Below are 24,996 nucleotides of genomic sequence, written 5' to 3'. Positions count from 1 at the left end.
GGTTCATCAAGAGCAAGAAGGAACAAGGGAAAACAGGAGGTTTTCCCCGTGGACCGACCCGTGACGAGATCCTATTCTCGGGCCCTTAACAACTTCCAAGTACTAGCTACTTGGTCTCGGCTTGGAAAGAAGGAGGTTTCAGCAAGTGGGGAAGAATCCTTTGGAATATGGTGAGTTTGAAGGGAGACAAAATGGTAGGACCTTTAGAGATAAAGCCTCCTCCATAGAAAATATATGTGGAAGGTTGAAAGGCTGATACTTTGGCAGGCTTCAGCTATGCAGTCCTTTTTATGGATTTAAGTCTCAACCTTTTTTATTATCATTGGAAGAAAATCGTATGAAATTAAAACTTTGCTTTGTAAGAGCTGTCAAACTAATATATATTACAGGTTTTGTCCTTTGCACCCCATTACAAATACTAGATTTAGTTAACCCCATTTACATTTCCCCAGCTTGGTAATTTGTACTCCAATACATGTTTCTAGAAACTCCAGATTTTGCTTAGCTGTCACCCAAATTGTTACCTGATCTGGGAGTACAATTGAATTGAGCTTCAGTTTCTATAGATAATTTTAGTATCTCCCTCAATATATTCCTGTACTTGAAAGGTCCCACCACCATGTATTTATTTATATTGTCACTTACAAAACCTATAGTAATCATATAGAATAAAATAATAGCTATATTTGATAAGGTGGTGATTTGGGCAAACCCAGTTTATTGGAAACCCTATCTACTCTTGGTTAAAATACAATAGAGACTTCAATTCATAACAATGATATTTAGTAAACCTTCAATTAAGAGTAGTATTTCACTATCAATTACAGATATTCCCTGTTTACCAAAAATATCTTCTGGCAAATTACCACTTATCTGATACACTAAAAACAAAACCAGCAACTAAGGTGATTGTAAACAGGAAATGCAGTTGTGTATGGCAAATTTTAAGATATTTTATCATACACAACACTAGAAAGTTAAAAAAGAGACCTGGGACAGAAAATACAGTTATCTGACAACAAATTCTAAGATAATTTGCAATATGATAGAAACATTATGTATTAGTCATTTCCTTGACAAGATGCAGTAACCAAATCACATGGGTGGTCCCAGCATAAAGTTAGGGAGGATACTAAACATATGAATTTATGATTTTATCACCCAAATAACAGTAGCCACATCAAGTATACCTCCTTTGTACTAAACGGATGAAGTGTTGAGGAGGAACAAAAGCCCTCTCCATGTCAACTAAAGCAACCACCATCTTCTTTGCTTCATTTTTGAAACCATCCAATGCAGCACTTGCAATTGCCACAACCTGTGATAGACATCAAAAAAAAAAAAAAACATCCAGTAAAGCAACCACATTTTTTAATATGATAATTTCAACCCCATAAAATAATTTGATTGCGGAAGAAACAATAATAACTACCTCTCGCTTAAAAGGGGGGTATCTACCAAGACCAGGTGTGGCATTCGCAGCAGCAGAAACTATATCTACCAGTACACGGTGGACCTGTTTCCATATTCAACAAATATTATGCAAATAAGTACTAAGACAGAAATAAGAAAAGATGTGACCGGGATCTCCTACAGACTTCCTCATGCCCAGGCGAGCAAGCATAAAAGGACATTTAAGAATAGAAATTGCAGTCTTAGGCATATTTCAAGGTTTTATAAGATGAAATCATACATAACCATGGAGGTAGTAAGATGGAAAAAAAATTATTAACGTTTATGAACATATGGAGTTACCTCATCAACACAAAGACGTGATGGCTCTTTAGCCAGTTCCAGGACACCCTTTATTAAAGATCTTAAACCTTTTTCCGGGGATATAAGATAAGGTTGATAGCCATCAGCTTCCAGCACAATCTAGTAGTATAATAAAAATTAGAGAAATTCCTTGAAATCATCCAAAAGATATGACAGGACAGGGTCAAATTGGATAACATGGTAAATACCCTTTTGACATTGTTGATGTCAAAATGTCTGTCTAAGGGGAGCTGCTTAATCCTGCTAGGGAAATTCCCCTCAAAGCTTGCAACAACTTTCCAACCACCACCCTGAAAAGATAACTTGCTATATCAACAATCTTATTGCAGTTGAAGAAACAGCCAATAACATAGCTAATTAATTATCACTTCACATTTTCCAATATCTGAACAAGAAAGTGATCAACAACCCACACAAACACATACACAAATCCTGAAAGGATAACTTGCTGTAATGAACAAACTTATGGTAGTTGAAGAAACTGTGAATAACATAAACAATTATTTATCACTTTTTCCTCAAAACTGGACAACCAAGTGATCGATAACACATTTACCACACCCACACCTGATTTCTGGGTAAACAAAACAACATCAACTTATTAATTTGCAAGATAAATAGCTCAAAAATGCTTTAGAACAATTACTAATAAAATAAAAGATCAAAGAAATATCCAATTACAGTGGATACAACTATGCAATCAGAACCCACAATTGCTTAATAATCCACAAAACAAATTAGGCAAGAAAAACACATCTTTCTCACAATGAGGCAGACCCATCCTCCTAAGACAGTTATTTTCTATTCTTTTCTTTTTTTTTTCTTTTTGAAACAGGAAGAATTTTGTTTTGGCCCAAACTGTTTAGATTGAAAAAATAAATAAATACACAGGTGTTTTTGTCTTCGGAAACATGCACTTCTTGACTAGCTATTAGGGGTTTACCCCTATTATCAAAAAATATAATGCCTGGCTTATTTTTTTTGAAACAAAGTGGCCATCTCAGACTCAAATCCATGTTCTTACCATAGTTTTCAAGGCGCCAAGGTGAGGCTAGGCGACTGGAAGGCCCCTTGTCGCCTAGCCGCCTAGGCGATGGATTTTTTTATGTTAAAAACATAGATCCTAGGGTAGTTCCCTAAGTACCATAACCATATTTCTATAATAATTATTCATGATTTACATAAGAAAAGTATAAATTCCATACTAAAGTATAGAAAATCAACATATTCATGAGAAGAAAAGGAAGAAGGAAAATAAAATTCAAAAAATATAGGGGCTGAACCCTTATTTTTGTTATAGGAAAAGAAGAAAATAAAAAGTATTGGTAGTAGTAGTAATAGAAGAAGAAGTAAAAGAAGAATATATGGAAGAGGAAAATGTGCTGATTAGATAAAATTTTAAGTTCTTCCTTACTTATTGGTTCAGGTTTTTAAGTCTTTGAGGGTGCAATACAGCATTTAGCAATGCTTGTATTGATTAAACCCTAATAAATAAGAAAATAATAAAAAGAAATTAGTATATAAACACACTAAATGATTATTTTAGGTAAAATTTTAAGTTCTTCCTTACTTATTGGTTCAGATTTTTAAGTCTTTGAGGATGCAATACAGCATTTAGCAATGTTTGTATTGATTAAACCCTAATAAATAAGAAAATAATAAAAAGAAATTAGTATATAAACACACAAAATGATTATTTTAGTTTAATAATGTCTATTTTATAATTATATTCACAAAAAAGAATGAATAAAAAAGTATTTTATAGTAGGAAGTAGAAAACTGCTTGGCGATTAGGCGAGGCGAGCTTCAAAGGGCGCCTTGTCGCCTAGGCGTCGCCTTGACAACTATGGTTCTTACCCTTGCCAACCCATGTACATGTTAAAAATATGGGTGGTAATGGGCATGGGTGTTGGTAGATGGGGTTGGCCTTCAACCCTTACCTAACCCAACTCAACTCATCCATTTACACCCCCTACCCAAATCCCATCCCCCCCACCCCCTTTACAATTCAAAAAGAAAGTTTCACCCAGTTCCATCTCCACATTGTTTTAAGTCTGCCACTGCTTCACCAATAAATGTAGGAATTTAATAGATTCCTCTAGTTTCACGTCAAAAAAGACGTTAATTGACAGCAGCACATGAGTTTCCCATTTTTCTCCAGTCTCCACAAAAGAGCAGCTCACAAAACCTTACTAGTTTAGGCAATACAGCCTTGGGCATATACTACAAAGTTTAGCCATATTACACTATTCACTTCCAAAACCTCACCTTCTCATACAAAACCTTGAAATTTGGGTTATATATCTTCACTTTCGAATCATTAATTGGAAGTTTCCTTTTTATTTGACCTTCCATCACTATTATGGAGGGGATTCTTACATGTGTTGTTTCTTGTATAGATAGCCACAATATTATTAATAACAAAGACACGTATAATAAACTACAAAGACAGGAGGACAGCTACAAACTGGCACAGGTTAAAAGCCCCCAATACAGCTGTGGCCTCCCATCTCCCTCTCTTGGCAGAGTTTGCAGATCGTAAACCATCTGAATAATCTGTTCAACCTAGAGCCCAACAATCTAGTTTCTCTTATGAGGTGACATAATGCTCAAGAGCCATCAGTGGGTCAAGTAACCTAACCAAGTACCACCTGTGAGAGTCATCTAGCATCATAATCTTATCAAAACTAAGCAAGGAGCCCAGTTTCCAGTCCTTGTGGTAGGGAGAGGAATTCCTTCCTTAATAAGGTTCAACATGGGCAAGCCTAACCTGAACTCAAACTGGAACGACTCAAAGATTTGCATGAGCTGGGCCTGAATTTTCGGTCCTCAGTCTGTGGGGGGGTGGGGGGTTGAATTACATAGACACAGACCTTATACACAGTAGTATTACTACTTTTAGAGGAGATTTGTCGCATTAGGCATTAACCTGTTATATTTCAAATTCGCAATATGGTTAGAACAAATTACGACTGATCTACTCTTTATGTTTCACCATTATACCATTGTAGAAGAATACACATTTCCTTTCATTGGACATGGACTCGGAAATGTAACTATATCAATTCTGAATTGACTTTGGTTGTTTACCAAAAAAACACTGACATTTTTTTTGTTGGGTGACAATCCACTCAGCATTTGAATCCAATTATATCCTTGATTTGATCCTTTGGAGGGCTGGGTTGCTGCCAGTTGTGTGGTGAAGATAGCAGGTTAATCATTTTTTTCAATTCACATCAGGCGCATTTAGGCCAACCCAAGCCCAGCCCAAGTATGTGAAATTTCAGCTCGGGCTGGGGCTAGGTTGGGTAGAGCAAGCATTTCCTTGGGCTTAGTGCAAGTTCAAGCCTCATGCCCAGTTTCAAGAGCTGGGCCTGGGTTGTCCATAAACCTGGCCCAGCCTGCTCAAGTAGCACCTTTAGTCTTCATTGAAAATCCTCCAGTTTGTCAAAAAGATACCAAAAAAATCTTCCCTCCACAGATCCTTTAGAAGTACAAATCATCACCAGATGGATCTAATTTTCCAAATTAGCATTCACCAAAATTCAATTTAATTTCCACTAGTTGGCAGTTGGCAATCCCCAATCTTGGATCAAAGGAAGTGATTGAGATGCAAAAGACACTACAAACCAAGGACTAAAAACAAGTGTCATCCACATCTTAATTGTTGCCAAATGCATATGAATTCCAATATTCACCACTCCTCTCAAAATTCTAATTTCACAATCCTAATTTCTGTGCATTTGTCTACAACTATGGATACTGGAGATCTCAAACCTCCAACTTTCCAGCAGCTTGAAAAAACTCTGACAGAAATACCAAGTATTTATTGTCAAAACAAGACATAATAAATATTGAACATGTGAGCATACACATAAACACTTACCTCACCAGAAGTAATATGTTGGAGAAACTTGTCCTCAAATTCACGACAAAGCTCCAAAGCTATAGCTCTTGTACCTTCAGCAGTATGGACCATTTGCTCACCAAGCCTTACTAATTCGTCCTCAACCATTTCAGATTTTCCTTGAAGCCTGCAATTCCATATGGGACGTTGAAATCAAACTTAACTGAAAAGAATCAAACAAAAGAACCCAACTGGGTGCAATGACAGTGCAATGAGTCATGAGCTGAAATTTTCAAATGTTAATCATCTAGTGATTAGCTAAATGGCACTAAACAGATCAAAATGGCAAAACATAATCGAAGTCAATATTGTCAAAATCTTCCGACTTATGATACAATTCACAATTTGAATAATGAATCCCACGGGTTCCGATTTGAATCTCATGTTTAAATACCTTTCTGCAAAACCCTTACAATTTTTGTTTGAACCCTATGATTTATACAATTCCTTGGATTCACTGCAATTCAAATAAACTCAATTAAAATTAGTTCTCTACGTTGTCATTTTTTATATTTAGTTCCTTGCTAGAAATTGATTTATTTACATTATTTAAGACAGGAAATTAAGTTTATTTTCCATCATGTGTAGGTCAAAGAGCCATTGTATGTGGATTATTTGACTTCCAAGTCAAACTTGATTATATCATCTTAGGATTCTATACAAGTAGCAAATTCTATTGTTTTAGGTACATATATGATAGATATGGATTCTATACAAGTATGTCTAATACTTAATTTTTTTACAACTTAATAAAAAATAAAAATAATCTTACAATCCATGCTTCAGTTCAGTTCAACTTTCTCTGCAATTTAAGATACGATTACAGTTTTCAGAACATTGATCCACATAGGGGAATAAGCAAGCCAAGCAGCTTACTTACAAGCTACTCGACCTCAAGTGAGCCAAGTAGTTAGTCGAGTTGAGTTTGAGCTTCTTTTTTTTTATGATTGAAATAAGTTAATTAATGAGCAATAGACAATACTACAAAGTCCCCGAGTAGAAGCACGAGTTGCAACCTCTCCGGGCTAGTTAAGTACAAATTCCAGATTACTAATAGTTTACAAAGTAGCACAAAAAAGGTCTTCCGTGGAAACCCCCTGTTTGGCTAAAGAATCAGCCATAGAGATAGGAGACCTGCTAACCCATTTTACCTCAACTCTCATAGTGCTGGTTAACCACTTTACTTTTTTGAAGAGATCTTTGTAGCCCCAAATGGTAGTATCCGGGTTTAGAATGGGTTGGCCAAGCAAGGAGTGACTAGGGAGGCTGTTTTCTGGGCTAGTTCTTAATTTTCTTTGCTTTCCCTAAGTTTTCTGTTTTTTGGGGAGCTAAGTTATTTTATCTCCCTCTGTATTCCTTTCCCTCTATTCTCTTAATTTAATGAAATTGATGTTATTGATCAAAAAATAAATAAAAATAAACAAATCCATCCCGTTACCACCTGAGAGTCCCCTTCAACTAAGAGATGCTCCACCCCAAGTTGGTTAGCAATCTGAATTCCTTGTACTGCAGCAAGGTTTTCTGCCCTTGTGGAGTCCCCTACTCCCACTGGTCCTGAGAATAAGGAGATTATGTTGCTGTCCTTATTTCTCAGGACACCCCCTATACCTGTAAGATTAAAGGAGGGGCTGCAGCTCGCGCCTCTCCCTGGGATGTTGTATGAACTCACTCTAAATCTGCTTCTGAATTAATAAATTTATTATCATTCATTAAAAAAAAAGGACACCCTCTATGCCTGAAGGCCCTGGGTTTTGTAATACCCAGCTCAAGCAGTGCACAACCAAACCAAGTTTATAACAGAATATTAATATTTTAATATATTTTTATTTATAATATAAATAAATATTAATTTATTGATATTAACTTATTTATAGTAGAAAGAAATTTATAATCACATTTCCTACTATATTCGTATTTTTAATAATTTCAATATAAATTTATTTATAATTTTTTAATATTAATTTATTTACAATTCAAATCAAGTTCGAGTAGGAAACTTGAAACTCAATCAAGCTTGAATTGAGTTTCAAGCTCCAAACTTTTGAGTCAAGTCAAGCTCAAGTAGCCCAATACTCGACTCGATTACACCCCTACATGTAGCCACCCTATATAGTTGGGAAATGCTTTGTTGAATTAGGTTGAACTTAATGGCTGTCTTAGTGTCACTAGTTGTTAAAAGTACTACATACAGCAGAATACATTATTGACCCATGGGAAACTTGCAAAATTTTACATCTTCTCACAGAAATAACTTGCTGGATATTCTGTAAAATGATAAAGGAAGCATAAATACACCCTTTTAGATCAAGGTTCTAAATATCGACACGGGCTGATACGCCCTGTGTCGGTATTTTTTTTTACGTTTTATTTATTTTTTTCAAAACCAGTTCAGAGGGGTCAATTTAAGGCCCAGCTACCCTCTGAACCGGTGGCTGACCCGATACAACCCCAGGAGGGACGTATCGGTAAGCCATTGGCACAATACGTATCGGCTGATACAGACAGACACGTATCGATACTTTGAACCATGTATTAGATTACTATTTTGTTTTAAACAATCAAGCAAAACCAAGAAGCTAGGAGTAATGGACAAAATAATACGTTACAAAGTCATCTTATAGACTAAGTTAAAACTACATAATAAAGTAAATTCAAGAAAATTAAAACTTAAAGAATGTATACATGGTTCTAATAGATCAAAAGCATAGATTTAATATCACATCCAAAAAGAATTTCTAGCTGGATCAAAGTGGTCATCATCTCCATTAGATGGGTAATGATAATACTACACATGTCTGGAACATTGTTGGCAACCTGTCATGTTGAAATACAATATGATGTAGACAACATAGCACCAATAAGTTTTAACTAGGGAAAATGTCAATTCTAGTAATATTTTTTATTGGTGTCAATTCTACTAACATTTCATTTCGGCACCCATGGAATGAAATTTCCATATATCTTGAAAATATCAAGAAATATATTGCCATTTTAAACCATGCCACAGCAATGCTACCAAAATGAGAGTGATGGTACATCTATTAGAAATCTATTAACAAAGACCACAAGCAAGAGTTAAGGACAGGTTAAAAAAGTCCATACCCAGAAAGCAAATTTGGAAGCCTGACTCTCATACGCTTACGAATCTGGCGAGCAAGGGTGTCCACCAAAGCCACCCGACCAAGTTTACTTTGAGGAGCTCCAATCAGTATAGATTTGAGACTTTCACTCTCAGCTCGCCAAGCAGTTTCCAGAGAATTTTCAGAGCCAACAGATCCAGACTGTGCAGAGGCTATAGAAACAGATTGCCCAATTAAAGCAACCCATGGAATATCTGATGTACTCCGTGGCCCCTGATTAAGCAATAAGGCCTGAACAGCAGCTAGGATTTTCTGGTCTGAAGCAGCTTGATCTATTTTACTAATTACACCAATGGTTCTAGTACCTACCATAAAGAAGTAGTTTCCATAATGCTTTTAAAATTTCAATTTATATATTTGAATATAGAAAATAACAGGAGTTCAGCTTCGGTCAGTGCAAGGCCCGTTCAAACACCCTTTGCAGCCTTGCAATGGGAATATCTTTGTACTTGTGTGCTTTATTTCATGGGGAGATATTCCCAATACAAGGTTGGGAGAGGCTGTTTGAACAGTGTGAGCACTGACTTTCACTGACTGAAGCCAATCTCAAATAACAGACTCAGCTAAAAGGTAAAAAACAACCAACCCTCTGAATCAAATTCCTTAGCAATTTTGAGTGCTCGACAAGAAGAAATTTCTGGTGCTTGGGCAGCAGGTACTATGACTAGCAAAACCGCATCATTGTGTTCAACGTACTCACTGATCTGAAAATATCATACAGATTTAGAAACTCTGCCAACACATTCAGCCAAAAAGGCATCCAACAGCATCCATCAAAAGCCCAACACTGACTGAAAAAGTCCCCTCATTTTCAAATAGTGTATTATTAGCAACCACTCACCAATGAGTCATCCATAATACGCTGATCCAATCCAGGTAAATCAATCAGTTTTAACGGTGGAGCTGGGAAGAAAAAAAAAATGGCAGTCAAAACACAGCATTGTTAGAAATTCAAGAGATAAAGCATGTGAAGTGCATGGACAAATGAGAAGCAAGAATAAAAATCAACAAAGAATAATATAAGTTAAGCCCTTTATATAGTAATATAAAATGTCGATAGAGTCAGGAATGTCTTTAAACACTAGTCTAGATAAAAAATTTGATGTAATAAGTTGCATTTGAAGTAAAAGTTAACATGACTTAGGGAAGCAGAAGAGAAGGAGGATGCAGGTTTGGGGAACGAGGGGAAGGTAGTTGCAGAGGAGGAAGAGAATGGTAACAAGACTTTGGTGGGAAGAGGTGTTGCGGATTGCAGTGATGAAAGAGAGTTGGAAGTTAGTCGTACTCTAATGAATACCAACAGTCAAGGTACAGCAATAAAAAAATGGTTCTGCAGCTAAAGGCTTTGAGAAGCTTTGTACTGAGGTGATAATTGGAAAATTGGGAGTTGACTTAGGCCGGAGGAGTTATATAGGTGACAAGGTAGAAACTGCTGAGCTCAAGGCAGTGCAAAAAAAAAATAATAATAATTCTTGTCCAAGCAAACCCTATATTGTGCATGTTACCAAACTCTTTTCCTGCTTAAAAGAAGGCTTGATTGAGACAGGTCCTACTAACAAATATAAAAGGTGGTACAAGAGAAGAGTTAAAATCAGATCTTATAATTATGCTGTTTCAGTTGGGATGGATCATAAGACTGAAACAACTTTAAGATTGGACAATCAGCTGATACATAATCACATTGGGAAGTTTCAGAATATAGAGGGATTAGAGGAAGATAAAAGGAAGGTTGGAGAAGATATTGAAAAGAACAGTGGTGAGAATCCAACAGAGAGGAAAGAAGAGAAGATTGATAGTATGGAAATTGAAAAACTGATTGAAATGGATGTAAAGGTTGGAAAATCTTTAGGTCTGGATTCTGGGTGGAGAGGCGTTGCTCATAGAGCTTTTACTGAATCCGAGAGGAGGTGTAGGGAGGAGAGAATGAAGAATTCTGTAGTTGGAGAAGGAAGAGAGGCTTGGAATAAGGAAGTTGAAAGGATGGAGGATGAATTTGTTGGGGAAGAACAATGGTGGTGCTTTTGGTTAAAGGAGTCCTTCAAGTTTTTCTTTTGAAGAGTGGTTGTTAGTGGTAAGGGGTGAGGTTTCATAGAAAGGTCCTGATTAATGTGATTAAAAATGTTTTTTTCTTTGTCTGTAGTGCTGGTATTTCTGTTTCCCTTGTGTGGGATTAAGGTGTTGCCTTAGCACCTTATTAATGGCTGTATTCAGTTTTATTATTGGTGGCACTAATTAGTTTTATTTTTTAATAAATTTTTTCTTTTTATCATCAAAAAATAAGTAGAAGTTAATAATCAGTATATGGAAGGCATCTATAGATGCACACATCTGTTCCATTAATATAACAAAAGCAAAGCATTTTGATACACCAATCCATAGTCCCTAAACAAAGCCACAACCCAACCATCTGGGGTCAGACACGCAAATCCAGTTTCACCATTCTATTCTTTTAAGGGCCATGTCTTCTGTTCACTGCAAGTTCTCAGACCTTTTCCACTGTACATCAAGCCACACCCCTTCAGGCCTAGCCCTACCATTTTGTTTTCTGACTAGTAACTGTTAAAAAATTATTAAATTAAGTAAGGTATAAAGAGATATACACTATTATGAACAGGGCAGAAAAAAGGAAAAAACTACAATCTTTACAAACCACATATCTGTACTCCACTGAGAGACCCATACTTAGAAGTGTATTAACAAAATGGATATTCACCAATACACTATAAAAATCAGTAAAAACAGAACTGATCAAGATTTACTGTAACTCAAGAACATTCCAAAAACTCTCCCCCAGCTCTGTTCTACTAATCTGATTGAAGTCTGGATGCACCAATACCCAATCAGAGACTAGATTTACAGTCAAGGCTAGAAGAAATTCAATGTTCTTCTGTTTGTTCTCAAATAGCTTTCTATTCCTCTCATTCCATAGGGCCCAGCAGACCACAAAAGGGAATATAGCTCCATACAATCTTTGCTTTCTTGCACCCATTGAATCTTGGCCAGGAGGAAAATAAGTCAGTCGTGGACAAAGGTTGAAATAAATTCACTCCAAATAAAAAGTAGAAGAAACCATTGTTTCAAATGTCGCGAAATGTCGCTAATGTCGCCCGACATATGTCGATGTCAAGGCTCACCGACATGAAAATGGATGGTAATATAAAAATTACATTATTCCGGTCGACATTTCCCATATTTCGGAAATGTCGACCAAATCGGTCCAAATAACCAAAAAAAGACAGTTTTTCCTATTATGTCGACAGGATGTCAAATAATGTACATTAATAATATAATATATTAGTATATTATATTTATATAATACAGTATATTAATATAAATTATTCCATTAATAATTTCTATTTAATATTTCAAATAAAATATTTATAAATAAAATTAACAAAATATAAAAACAAAAGAATAAATTAATTACTTTATAGTACAAAACATAAAATATTTTTCAAGTAATAAAATATTAACTAGTTAGTATTTTTTAAAATATTTATTAAAATCAGAAAATGTTCATTAAATTTTATAATAAATCATATTCTATATTTAATATAAAAAATCAGAATAAATTTATTAAATTTTATACTAAATCATAATTTATTATAAGTTTAGTATTAAAAATCATTAAATTTTATAAGAAATCAGAATTTATCATAATCTTAATACTACAAAAAGGAGAATCAGTTTATTAAATTTACAATAAAACATAATGTATTATAACTTTAATATTTAAAAAATCAGAATAAATGTATTTCTATTTACTAGTGTGAAATAAATACATTAGAATTTATAATAAATCAGAATTAAAAATAAGATAAGAAAATATCAGATAACCTTGTAAAAACATCAAAATGCATAATAAATCAGTAAATCGTCATTTACTAATTTGTTATTGATCTTAGTTTCTTAGCTTTATATAATGGTTGGGAATAAGAAAATAGTCTAGAAATATATATTAATGCTTCTTTTATCATTCTACAAAATATCATTGCATATTTCCACATATTTCATAATATTTCCACAATGTCTCTAATTTTTACAATATTTCCCCTCGACATTTCCGACATATGTCCTATATTTTGGTAAGCAACAATTCCATCGACATCGACATTTTAAACCTTGGAAGAAATTCCAAATGAGCCGTCTTGCACATGTAGAACAGGTGGAAGGCTGTTTCCTCATCCGAGCAGCAAAGATAACATATACTTGCCATGTAGAAGCCTCTATTCTTTAGGTGGTCAGAAATTAAAATACTGTCCAGTGACACTAACCATGTGAAGGCCTCCGCCCTAGGAGGGATAGGATTCCCCCACACTCCGACCACCTGATCCATAGTCATCTGCTCCCTTATCAGAGCCAAGTAAAAAGATTTCACAGTGTAAATTCCATTTTTGCATTCTTTCCACCACAGACCGTTTCTGAAGGCAGTAGAAATATCAACCTGTTGCAGCTTTTCTAACAGCAGCAAACATTCCTCAATCTCCTGATCCCTCAGCATCCCCACCCACACCAATCGTCTTCCCAGAATCTCACTCTTGACCCCTCCCCGACCTTAAAACTAACCAAAGCTTTGAATTCACTATTAAAATTCATTATCCCCTTCCACACACGGTCCCATAGGAATTTGAGACTTCTCTTGACTCCCAACCAAACCTCAATACCCCATATTTCCCAGACACTACCCTCCTCCATAAGGTATCATTTTCTCTATCCAGCCCAAACCTCCATAACCACTTACCCAGTAGAGCTAGAGCCCAATTAAATAGCCTCACCCTTCTAAAACCCAATCCCCCTTTCCATTTTGGTCTGCAAACCTTATCCCATTTTACCAAATGAAACTTCTGTTGCCCCCCAACTCCTTCCCATAGGAAATCTCTCTGAAGCTTTTCGATCCTTTCAGACACCTTCCTTGGGATCTTTAAGAGTGACAGATAATATGTTGGTAAACTTGAGAGAACACTTCTTATTAGAGTTATTCTACCCCCAAATGACAGATCTTTAAGAGTGATTTGATTAGGGAATGCAAAAGAGTTAACTAACCTGTACTAGTACGTAGCTTCAAATAAATTTCATCACGGCTCTTACCAGAGGAGCCCTTACTTAGCCTATCCTGCAGAGAATGCCGGAGAGCACCTATGACATATGAAAATTGTGTCACACAGCCATTAATAAAACAATCAACAAGGCCTGTTGTGAACTAAAAAAAAAACAATATAAATGTACATAAATAACTATTTATCACACAACCCCTTAATACAGAAAACTAAAATCATAAAGCCCTATCAACACACTTGGGTATAAGTTTGTAGAGGCCTCACTTGCAGAAACCTGCTGGGACTTATTGTCAATTTGCAAGATGATCGATTTGGTGTTTAGGGAGCCATCTCTTACAAGATCAATGCTGATGGGAGCTCGAGTAGCACCATTTTCACCAGTTGGCTGAAATAGGATACAGGATGACCAAAACAAAAGGTTTAAATTGTCAGTAATAGTCATCAAATAAACCCAAAAATTTCAGAGAGAAAAAGGAAAAAATTACCAAAAAACTCACCAGAACAGGATGTCCAATTAAACTGTTCAACACGGCCGATTTACCAGCACCCTAAACAAATATGCATAAGAAGGAACAATCAAGATTCACATAACAGGATGTCAATTAAATGTTCAACAATGCTGGTTTACAGGCATCCTTATCAGTTATGCAAAATAAGGAAAATCAAGATAAAAACACTAAAACCACAATAAGCATGGTGGATTTCTCTATCATTGCTTCGTACCTTTGATGTAGTTCCTTGCCACTAGACTTCTACAATAGGAAAAGCTCTTTCTTTTGACCCAGGAAAAACAATGGAAAACCATTTACAATTATATTCAACCTACAGTTCAAGTGTTGTACATGACTCTCTCCAGAACCACAAGCTTTATTATTTGAGCATTTTGGTTTTGATTATTCAGCTTCAATGACATTCAAATTTTAACAAAAGGTAGTGGTAGCATACCTGCACCACATAACTGGAGAAACCAGGAAGATTCTGATGTACAACTTGTCCATAAAAAAGTTGGATGAGAAGCATAATGGAGACCATGTGTTTTTCCTTGTTTTCCCTCTCCGGATGATCAAAGTTTATTTGGTTCTTTCTAAAAAAATTGTTGACCATGCAGCTAGAGACTAGAGTGGATGTCTTATCTCTTATAAATTATAATGGCCATTACCCAATGTTTGTCCCAGTTATTTGGGGTTGTGAGAGGGAGGATTGGATACGGACTTAACTGTTGGCTTTTTTTGGCACAAAACGGCCACTCTTAGACTCAAACCCACATCTGCACACTTGTCAGCCACAGATTTTAACATTACACCAAGCAATGGTGCTTGGTAGTCTTATGATCACAATATATAAATCTACAAACACAAATGATTGAGTTTTCTTTTCTATTTTATCATAACCATGCAGCTAAAGGTTGGTAAATAATGCATTACCATTTCTTTTTTTATCAATAACAGTTCTCTTAGCTCTCCTTAATAATGCATTACCATTTTTTTCACCTTTTTTATTCTAGTTCATGGGGAATTAACGAGAGTATTTTCAAATTCTGTGTGATTGTTATTACCATCATTTTACTATGACTGGTGTGATTTTTATATCCTTTACAAAGCAAGCATCAATCTCTTATAATGTTTTTTGGATTTCCAAAAATTGTTGAAAGACATTTTGATAGGAAAGTCCAACTTGTGGTGCAGATGGTACATCAACTGGAGACTAACCACAAAGTATGTCTAAAAACCTTCATTTTTGCAAACAGCTGCAAAAAGCTGTGAGGCGCCACTATAACATCATCAACTTTTCCCCTTTCACGATCAAAGAGACTAAAAGTTACAAGTTGAAGGGACTGGAAGTGCTGGCTGATTCACTAGTCAAGCAAGGGTTAATAGGGCTCAGTTGTAACTTGTAATGGGGAGAGGTAGTAATATCCACCTGTCCATGGGATGCTGTACTTATTCATATTTTTCTGTCCATATTTAATAAGATTAGTTACGTTAGGGGCTAGAAGGGCTAGGGGTAGACCAAAAAAACATGGATTGAAGTAGTAAGGACTTACTTACAAATGCACATAATTTAACAATGGATATGGCGTTAAACAGAATGGAATGGTGAAATTGGATTCCCATAGCCCACCCCATGTAGTTGGAATAAGGCTTCAATGATGATGACAATGGCAATCAACTGTCAAAGAGACAAAAGGGGTTATTTGGTAACAGCTGAAGTGGCCAAACTGAATGGTATTGTTTTGTCTTTTAGTGAATAAGTTACTAAAGAGTTGGTGAGCTCCTTAATGGCTGAAACTGAAGTTGGGTTGATTACTATGCACCAATATTTTATTATGCAATTATTTTATCCACTAAACAACAAAGCAGAAGGCCATTCAATTCAGCCACTTCATCCATTATTGAAAAGCCCCCAACAAAGCATGACATATTGTTAGGACCTAAGAGACAAACAATAATCGTGGCCATCTCAACCAAAAACATGAATCTTAAAATTTGACAACTGGTATAACTACCACTTTTCATGAGTATTTAAATGAGATTCCAATGCCATAAGTCCATAACCTCAGCCACATCCAAGGAACATTTTGAATTACAGAATAAATGGGGAACAAAAACTAAGAGTAAGAGGTAAGATGAGTGCTCAGGTAACAAAATCCTGTTTTGGGAGGATATTTGGTGTGGGAACACTCCCCTAAAGGATAAGTTCCCTTCTTTGTATACCCTTTCTTTGAATAAATTCAAGGTAATATCTTCCTTCCATGGATCTGAGGGTTCATGGAATTTGGGCCTAAGGAGGGGTTTGAAAGATTCATAAGTGAGTAGTGCAGACGAGATGTTCTCATTGTTATCTTTAGTCTTCCTAAATCAGTCTTGTGAGGTATTGATCAAAAAAAAATTTGTCTTGTGAGGATAGTAGAATTTGGTCGGAATCCCCCCAATGTTTTAAAAGTGCAAGAAGCAAAAAAGACGCAAGGACCATTTTGCGCTTGAGGCCCAAGGCGCAAGACGAGGCGTGCGCCTTTTTGAGGCAAGGCGCACAATTTAAAAAAAAAAAGGTAAAAATTCAAAAAAATTATAAAACATAATATTAATAAAAATATAAACTTAAGTTTTAAAATAAATGTTTTAAAAAAACTATTATCTAAAATTAAAATACATAAGCATAATATGTAAAGCATATTCAAATGAGAATTTAAAAATGAAATTAAACATATAAAACATTTTCAAGCATATAAAACCCACAATCTCTTTTATTCTCAATTGCATCAAGTAGCTAATGTGTGATATTACATTCCTAATTCTACGAGCTGCCTTTGTGCCACGCCCCTCGAGGCAAGCCCAAACAAGTCCATGTTAGGGTCTTAAATTCTTAGTTTTCACACAAAAAATAATGATTTTATAGTTTTAATTGCTTTTAAGATATTTTATGAGGAATGAATGGACAACATTACCAAATAGGGGATTCTCGAAGCTCCAATTTTGTGTGAAAACTAAGAATTTAAGACCCTAACATGGACTTGTTTGGGCTGGCCTCGAGGGGCATGGCACGGGCCCCCGACCCCACCGCCAAACTCAAAAAAAGGAAAAAGTGGCAAATTTTCAAAAGGCGCACGCCTAGGCTAAGGTGCAAGGCAGACCAGGCGTGCGCCTTTTGAATGGGTTGTGCCTAGGACCTGGGCGAGGCACCTACCCTAAAATGCGCCTCGCCTATGTGGCTAGGTGTGCCTTTTAAATCACTAAATCCCCCTCAGGGTTTTTCTCCTGTTCTTCGTTCTTTAATGCTGTACTGAAGTATCCTGTTGTTCCCGCTTCTTTTCTTGTGAAAGAAGTGTGGTCTATTCCTGTTGCACCAAAGGTTAAGGCTTTATGCTGGTAAGTGGTGCTCCAAAAGATCAATACCTTGGATGTGCTTCAAGGAAAAGGCCTTATTGGTGCCTGTCCCCTAACGTCTGTTGCCTTTAACTAAGGAATGGTGAGACGGTGACCCACCTATTTATATCCTGTTTCCTGTCCTTTTGTTTCTTACATTTGGGACTGTTTCGCTTCTCTTTTGGTTTGCATCTGGAACCCCCCATCATGTGTGCTAAGCCTTTTTTTACCCTAGCTTTTTCCTTCAACCAAAGAAAAGGGGTAGGGTGATGTGGAGAATAACAATAACAGCTGTAATTTGGTCGGTTAGGGAAAGAAACAACAGGATCTTCCAAGAGCAGGAAAAATCAAAGGAAGCAATTGTTGAGGGCATCACCATCAAAATTTTACATTGGCTGAAAATTCTGCATCTCTTCAAGGACTTCTCTTAAGATGATTTGGTTAGAGGTTAGAGTACTATAGATACTTCCTCCTCCACTTCTCATATAGTGCAGGAGAGTTGGTCCCCTTCTCTACAAGCTAGAGTAAAGCTGAATTTTGATGGAAGTTCTCTAGGCAATCCAGGTCCGTCAGGCATTGGGGGAGTTTTCAGAGATGAGGAAGGAAAAGTGTTGGCCCTCTTCTTGGGTCCTATTGGGATGGGAGACTCACTTCAGGCAGAAATAAAGGCCTTACTACAAGGTCTTAGACTGGCTAAGTAGTGGGGTATGCAACAGCTAGAAGTAGAAGATGACTCCAAATTGGTAATCGGCTGGAAGCAAGCAAGAAAGTTAGGTGCATGGCCTTATAGACAACCGTTAAGGGAAATTTTATACTTAGCAAGGGAGTTAAGGGTACAGTTTAAGTGGGTAAAAAGATCAGCAAATGGAATGGTCAGTGCTCTAGCAAAGCAAGGAGTAAACAGGGGGGCCTTATTTTGGGCTTGCTTGTAGACTTTTTATGTTTTTGGTCTCCTTAGCCATCCTTAGGGTCCTGACAGCTGTACCTTTTTAATCTTCTTAATGAAAGTTACTGTTTCCTATCAAAAAAATCTAAGAGTAAGAGCTCATTTAATAACAGATAAAGTGGCTGAACTGAAAAGCTTAATGCTTTGTCTTTTAGTGAATTACAGGTTTCCCTACCTTTTTCTTTCAAACCAAATACATCCTTAAGGAGGTCAAGGGCTCCTTAATGGCTGACACTGAAGTTCAATAGCTTACTATAATCTAGAAGACAATGTAATAAGTGGCCATGTGTATCTTTTATTTTTTTGATAAATAGCCATGTGTATCTTAATTCAAACTCTAGTCTACATTTGTTGCTAATCATAAATATCTTTTTCCCAAAATCCAAACTCTAGTCTACATTCAGATTACAACAGTCCTCTTTTTCTTTGATATTGCAAGTCTTCTTCCAAGTAGCTATATGTATCTTAATGCTAAACCTATAGTTTTTTAACATCAACCATGAAATGGTATTTTATTAACCATGATATTTGACAAAAACTGAAGTCAGGATACATAAATAATGGCCTAAGACTGACTAGTCATAAGAAAACCAGAGAGAATCACCCTGTTACAAGTTTCCCCTGGGCCCACTACCCCCCTATCTTCCCTTATGACCCTCATCAGCCACACTGCTTCCCAATCTCAGTGGCCACCAGAATAAGCAGTTCAGGTCTGACGCCAATGTCATTGCTTCTCTAACCAAGACTCTAATAGTCATCAGCCAATCACTGACTAGCAATCCTCTTCCACAGTCAATTCCAACCCGATGAGAACAAGAAGAAGGAGCTCTGCCCTCAGGTGTTACTTCCTCATGACCCCAAAAAGCTTAGGATAATGTTGCCACAACTCTCTAAAGTTCACCTTTTTCAAATAAGACTCCCATGCCTAATGGACCAAGTTGCCAAGACAGCATCCATAAAAGTAAGTTCAATTTATTCCAATTTTTGGTCCATCCATGTAGCCACTGCTTGCAGTCTTCTGGGGGCAAAACCTGTCACTGAAGACCATCTTTCAATATCCTAACTTCACAGTTACCATTTCTTTGTGATATTTAAAAAAAAAAAAGCAAATCTTCATATTGACCATTTGCACTCTGAAACAGCAAGACGGAAAATGGGTATCAAACAAGATAAGTCCAACTTGATATCATGAAGGAACAAATTTCAGAAAAATAATAAGCATGAGTACCACTTGGAGACGTTATACTTTATACATAATTAGTTGTCATGAAGAAAGAACCCACCACACCTTGATAGCTCATGGATTTGAAGTAAAATAATCACAGAAATCTTCATCGTCATCAAAACCTTTGTTTACTGTTTTTTTTCGATAAATAAAAATATTGTTTACTGTTCCATTATATCACAGTCCATTTCATCTCTTAATACATGTTTGTTAAGACCATTCTCTTGGCACCTTAGCCCATATAACTTCCAGCCTTCTTCTCACCATTGTAGAGCACTCAATCTGCACCAAAGTCCTCTTTCTCATAGTGTAACTAGTGCAACTAGTTATCATTGTTGCACATAAGCAAATCACGTTTATCAACTCTCTCTTATTTCATCACCTGTGGAGGAAACTCAAAGTTTCACAGATGTGTTAGTTTTTCTTTTGTCTTGGTCTGATAATCATCCAAGTGTTGACTCTCAACCAGTCCAAAAGTATTCAATAAACTCTCTTTTCTTTTCTTTTCTTTTCTTTTCTTTTCTTTTCTTTTCTTTTCTTTTCTTTTCTTTTTTTTTTTTGCTTGTAATGAGTATAAATGTAAAAAGGTATTCTGATATGGAAGAGGTTGAATACTAATACAAATGTTGCAAAGGGGGAAGCTGGCAATAAAGTAAATTACAAAATCAAACATAAGAAAAAGTGGAAATTGATTGACAAATACACACCAGCTCCAAAACAAGATTTAATTTGAAGAATAAATTGCATTTTTGATGAATTGCTCAAAGAAAAGGTTTAAGGATGACTTCCAGAAAGTGAAATCAGTATTATGGCTATTAACTAAAGTAGGAAAGATTTGATTGACAGGATAGCTAATATCAATTTAGAACTATTTATTCCACTACCATTCATAGTGACTGTGAAGTATATAAGAACAAATAAAAAAGATACTAATTGAAGTGCATTGCACGCAGGAAAGCAAAATGGATGATGAGATCCCTCTATCTTTTCTTTTTTATCATTTTCTTAAATAAAATAGTAACATAAAAGAGTTCATACACTTGTAATTAAATGGTTTGCCTCTCTTGCAGCCAACTTCCCCCTAGATTTTATTCTTATTCTTTTTCATTTGGCTACTAACTTGATGACCTTTCTGTATGTTGACAGTAATTTATTCCCTCTTAGAATATCAATGAAGAAACAGAAAGGGGAAAGAAAATAGTTATAGGTAACCAAAACAGGTCAAGCACCAATTTCAAATGCTGCATAAAGTTTAAGAACCAGATCTACCAAAATTTTCAATAGGAATTAACTTAGTTTGCGCACCAAATCAAGGCCCAACTACTGCAAGTCATTTCTTTCCGTTTACGGCAAACCAAATTCAATTACAAGAAAAAATATATTTCTATCCTCGCATCATTTAATTCCAAAACTCTCAAAGCTTAGTTTCCATATAATCCTGTTTACATACGGAGAAGAGGTGTGTATTCTCCTCATGTGTTTCTATTCGCCCTAGGGTGGAAAATTGAGTTACCAATTACATCTGATTTAATTCCTGAACCCCAATGAACCTCCGGATCCAAAGATCTGATCATCAAAACACAGAAATAAACCCACAAAACAACGAAGAAGTAGGGCCACTGTCCAATTCAATCCAATCACACCCAAATCAACCCAATCGAGAAAGAGACTCTAAAACAGATTCAAAGGGATAGATTCACTTACAACATTGCCAAGGGCGACGACATTTAAGAAAGTAGAGGCCCTCCGCGATGATGAGTTCTCCTCAATATCTTCATCTGCAAGCAGAGCACTTGCCTGCAACATCGACTCGGAGAGCTGAACCAACTCCTCTATCGCTTCCATGGCTGCCGTCTCTAGATCAAATTAAAAACTCCGAATCCCTAAGATCCCGACCAAAACAAAGGCAAAGCAAAACCTTACCAACGAGCAAACCCTCCCCACCCAGATCAGATTCACTAAGAAACGACCCAAAGAAAACCCTAGAAATCGAACTTCCTCCAAGATCCAGATCAGGGGTTCAGGCTAATCGCCGGAGATTCAAAGATATAAACAGGCAAAGATAAACAGGAGTTTTCGCGAGAAACAAAAATAAATAAATAAATCGAAATGGAGAAAAGGAAGCCCACCCCCTTCTCTCTCTTTTTGAATCTCTCTCCTCTTTTTAGTTTTTACTCGGGAAGAAATGAAATGCGAGAAAATAGAGTGCCACTTTCCTCTTCAGTCCAAATTATACTTTGTTGAATTTTATTAGTTATTGTTCCAAACACCCAGGGAGCGCGTCTTCCCTAAACGCTCGCCCAGGGATAATCAAACTATGAGTCCCGCCTGGCACCAACTTGCCACGTCACCAATCTGCCAGATTTCTTCATTTTGGCTACCACGATGTCACATCCTAGACTCCCCGCCCCGTAGGCCGATCAAATCGGCCACGCCATTAAAAATTTGTACGAGAGTAATGAGAGCGGTGTAACACAGCCAGAGTTGCCACGTAGCTCACTTGCATGGCCCGCAAAAAAAAACAGCCAAGCCAAGTGAGCTCCATTCGGCAGATTTGAATCTGCTGTTCTACTCGTAATGATTGACAAATCATAATACGCCACGTCAGATCATATAGCCCGCTTTCAGGCTATCGTGGCAGGCCAATCAGAGCACTTGCCCCGCTCCACGTGGCTAAACATTGAAAGGCAGAAGACATTTTAATGAGTGTCCATGTGTAACAGTAACGTAGATTCCAATCTCGAGAAGGAAAAGTGGGGATGTGGAGTGACGTAAGGTGGGATCCATGATAAGGGTGGGCGTCCGATGAGTGGTTAGGATTGATAAAGAAGCAGCAACCGACCAGCGACCAATGTAGGAAACAATGTCTCATGTCTGATCCACGAAACCGAACGAGGAAGGTTCCAACTTCAAAACTTGCAAAAATTCAAAGTCCGCAAGGAACGACCTTTTGAGCTCGGACGGTGCGTGCAATGTAATAAATAACAATCTTCTGATAGCGCTACAAACGGTATCCGTATCCGATTGTCCGAATTATTAGAGGATGATTGGGTCAAATATGGATTACCCCATTCCTATCTCATATAAATTTTGGTGGCACTTGATAAATTTGAAAATTCAGATCTAAAAAATTAAACAGATATTAAAAGTGTCTTAAATAAATCTGAAAATATGTATAAATGCTTTTTTATTTTTTAGAGAATCTGAATCTATAATTTATTTGTGTTGGATCAACCTTTTACCGTCTAAAATTTACTGTTTTTACAATTTTATCCATATAATTGGAAATATTGAATTCAATTTGCATTATCTCATAAAAAATAATTTTCAACCTCAAAATAATATTAAAACAATACAAATAATAAATAATAAATTAATAATTACTAATTAATAAATGAAATGATTAAAATTAAAAATAATTAATGACTATAAAAATATTAAAATAATTAATAATTACACAAATAAAAACTAAATTAACTTTTTAAAAATTAATGAAATAATTAAAAATTACTAGCTAATATAGATAATTAATAAATAACACAAGTGAATTAAATAAAAATTAATGTTCAATAAAAAAGCATAAAAATAATTAATAATTAATACAAATAATTTATAATTAATAATTAAAAAATATTATTATTATTCATAGAATCACCGTTGTTGCATGTTGTAGCGGCGATGGCAGTGGTGGGAAGATAGGGGAGGGAGAGAGATAGCGACCGCTGCAAGTTGTAGTGGCGGTGGCGGGAAGACGGGGCGAAGAGAAAGAGAGAGAGAGAGAGAGAGAGCAAGAGCGAGAGAAGACAGAGGTAGAGAGAGTTGCTACAAGTTGTAGCGGCGGTAGCGGGAAGACAAGGTGAATAGAGAGAGAGAGGGAGGTGAAGGGAAGGGAAGGGACATCCATCGAATGGATGGCCGAGCCATGCAAAAAGGTTGGCAAAATTTCAAAAATTTTCTCTCTCCCTTCCCGGAAATCGTATTCCCTAATTTAGAAAATTGTATTTTCAATGTTTGTTCTTAATGCTAAAATCAGACCATATCTGAAACCAAAAGGGAATGAGGGATATACTTGATACGAAGCAACAGTAACTCTCAATGCAGGTGTTCACGCACAAAGAGAATATCAAAACCTACTTCCACTGAATATGACACAATGTGTAGTGAAGTAGGATCAGCAGGATGGTTTTTCAGCAAAAACCTGAATTTTTTAGCAATAATCGAGCAAAGGATGGTGAGCACCACTTTAGATTACTTCTTCTACCAAGAAACAATATCAATAACTCTTGTTGATCATATCTACAAGTGGAGATCGAACTAGGTAGGGGTGGCAAAAATTGGGGAAGAATTATGCAATTTATTGTTGTGTGTTTAATCTGAAGAATTCGCCCCTATTTATAGCATTCTTTGGACCAGCCTCTTAATCTAATTATAAGAGTGTTTCCTAATCCAAATCTTATATTTGGATCTGGACACTTAAATGGATAAGACTTATCTTATCCTTCAGCTAATCCTAATCAGTTTAAAACTGAATTCGCCCCTTTTTAATTAACTAACTCAAGCCCTGATGGAGCGCAATCCGGCCGGTCCTAGCTGTCGACGTTCTTACCTCTGGCTGGAGCGGAAGGTGCCTGAAAACGGGGGAGAAAGCGAGTATCTCCGGGGGGGAACCCGATGAGAGTGCTCCGAAGCTCAAGTTAGTATCTTCTCAAAGGCAAGATAATAAACCAGATAGCGCAAAGTTATCACATACCTCCTTCTTGGGGGGAAGAGAGCATTTTATAACCACTTTGCGCACTCACTCCCAAGCTCCTGTCAGGTCGGGCATCATTACCTCTGCACTTCTGCCAGTTCGGGTGTCATCACCTCTGCTGGGGCAGACAACTGCCATTGCTCTCTTTGTCGGAGCCGTCTCTATGACTGGAGGTGGCGGTGGCAGGTGGGCGTTGAAGTGCGGCTGTCAAGCGTCAGATCCTAAGTCAGTCAGGTGCGCTGCCTCAAGATACGGACTCCTTTGGTGTCAGGTACGGTTGTCCAGTTCGGCGGCCTGGAGCCAAAGTGTTGGAGTGGTGTGCGAGGTGAAGT

The 24,996-nt window shown here is 36.7% G+C and overlaps 1 protein-coding gene across 1 annotated transcript in view; it reads right to left on the bottom strand.

Moving 5' to 3' along the window:
- The window catches only part of ADL6 (dynamin-like protein 6), a 46,214-nt gene extending 23,485 nt beyond the window's left edge, over positions 1–22,729 (bottom strand). Inside the window, exons 1-12 of the mRNA XM_010276692.3 lie at positions 21,619–22,729; positions 14,378–14,428; positions 14,145–14,265; positions 13,867–13,959; positions 9,665–9,726; positions 9,410–9,527; positions 8,786–9,128; positions 5,663–5,810; positions 1,965–2,066; positions 1,756–1,875; positions 1,433–1,516; positions 1,191–1,318 (exon numbers count right to left, since the gene is read on the bottom strand). Of these exons, the coding sequence (XP_010274994.1) occupies positions 1,191–1,318; positions 1,433–1,516; positions 1,756–1,875; positions 1,965–2,066; positions 5,663–5,810; positions 8,786–9,128; positions 9,410–9,527; positions 9,665–9,726; positions 13,867–13,959; positions 14,145–14,265; positions 14,378–14,428; positions 21,619–21,759 (1,511 nt within the window). The 5' untranslated portion in view covers positions 21,760–22,729. The remainder of the gene's footprint in view (positions 1–1,190; positions 1,319–1,432; positions 1,517–1,755; positions 1,876–1,964; positions 2,067–5,662; positions 5,811–8,785; positions 9,129–9,409; positions 9,528–9,664; positions 9,727–13,866; positions 13,960–14,144; positions 14,266–14,377; positions 14,429–21,618) is intronic.
- Positions 22,730–24,996: the final 2,267 nt, after the last annotated feature.

Source organism: Nelumbo nucifera, chromosome 5 (assembly GCF_055504915.1).
Source record: "Nelumbo nucifera cultivar China Antique chromosome 5, China Antique-T2T, whole genome shotgun sequence".
In the NCBI taxonomy this organism is placed as follows: domain Eukaryota; kingdom Viridiplantae; phylum Streptophyta; class Magnoliopsida; order Proteales; family Nelumbonaceae; genus Nelumbo; species Nelumbo nucifera.
The sequence above is the reverse complement of the archived record's forward strand: the minus strand, read 5'-3'. Positions and strand labels throughout refer to the sequence as shown.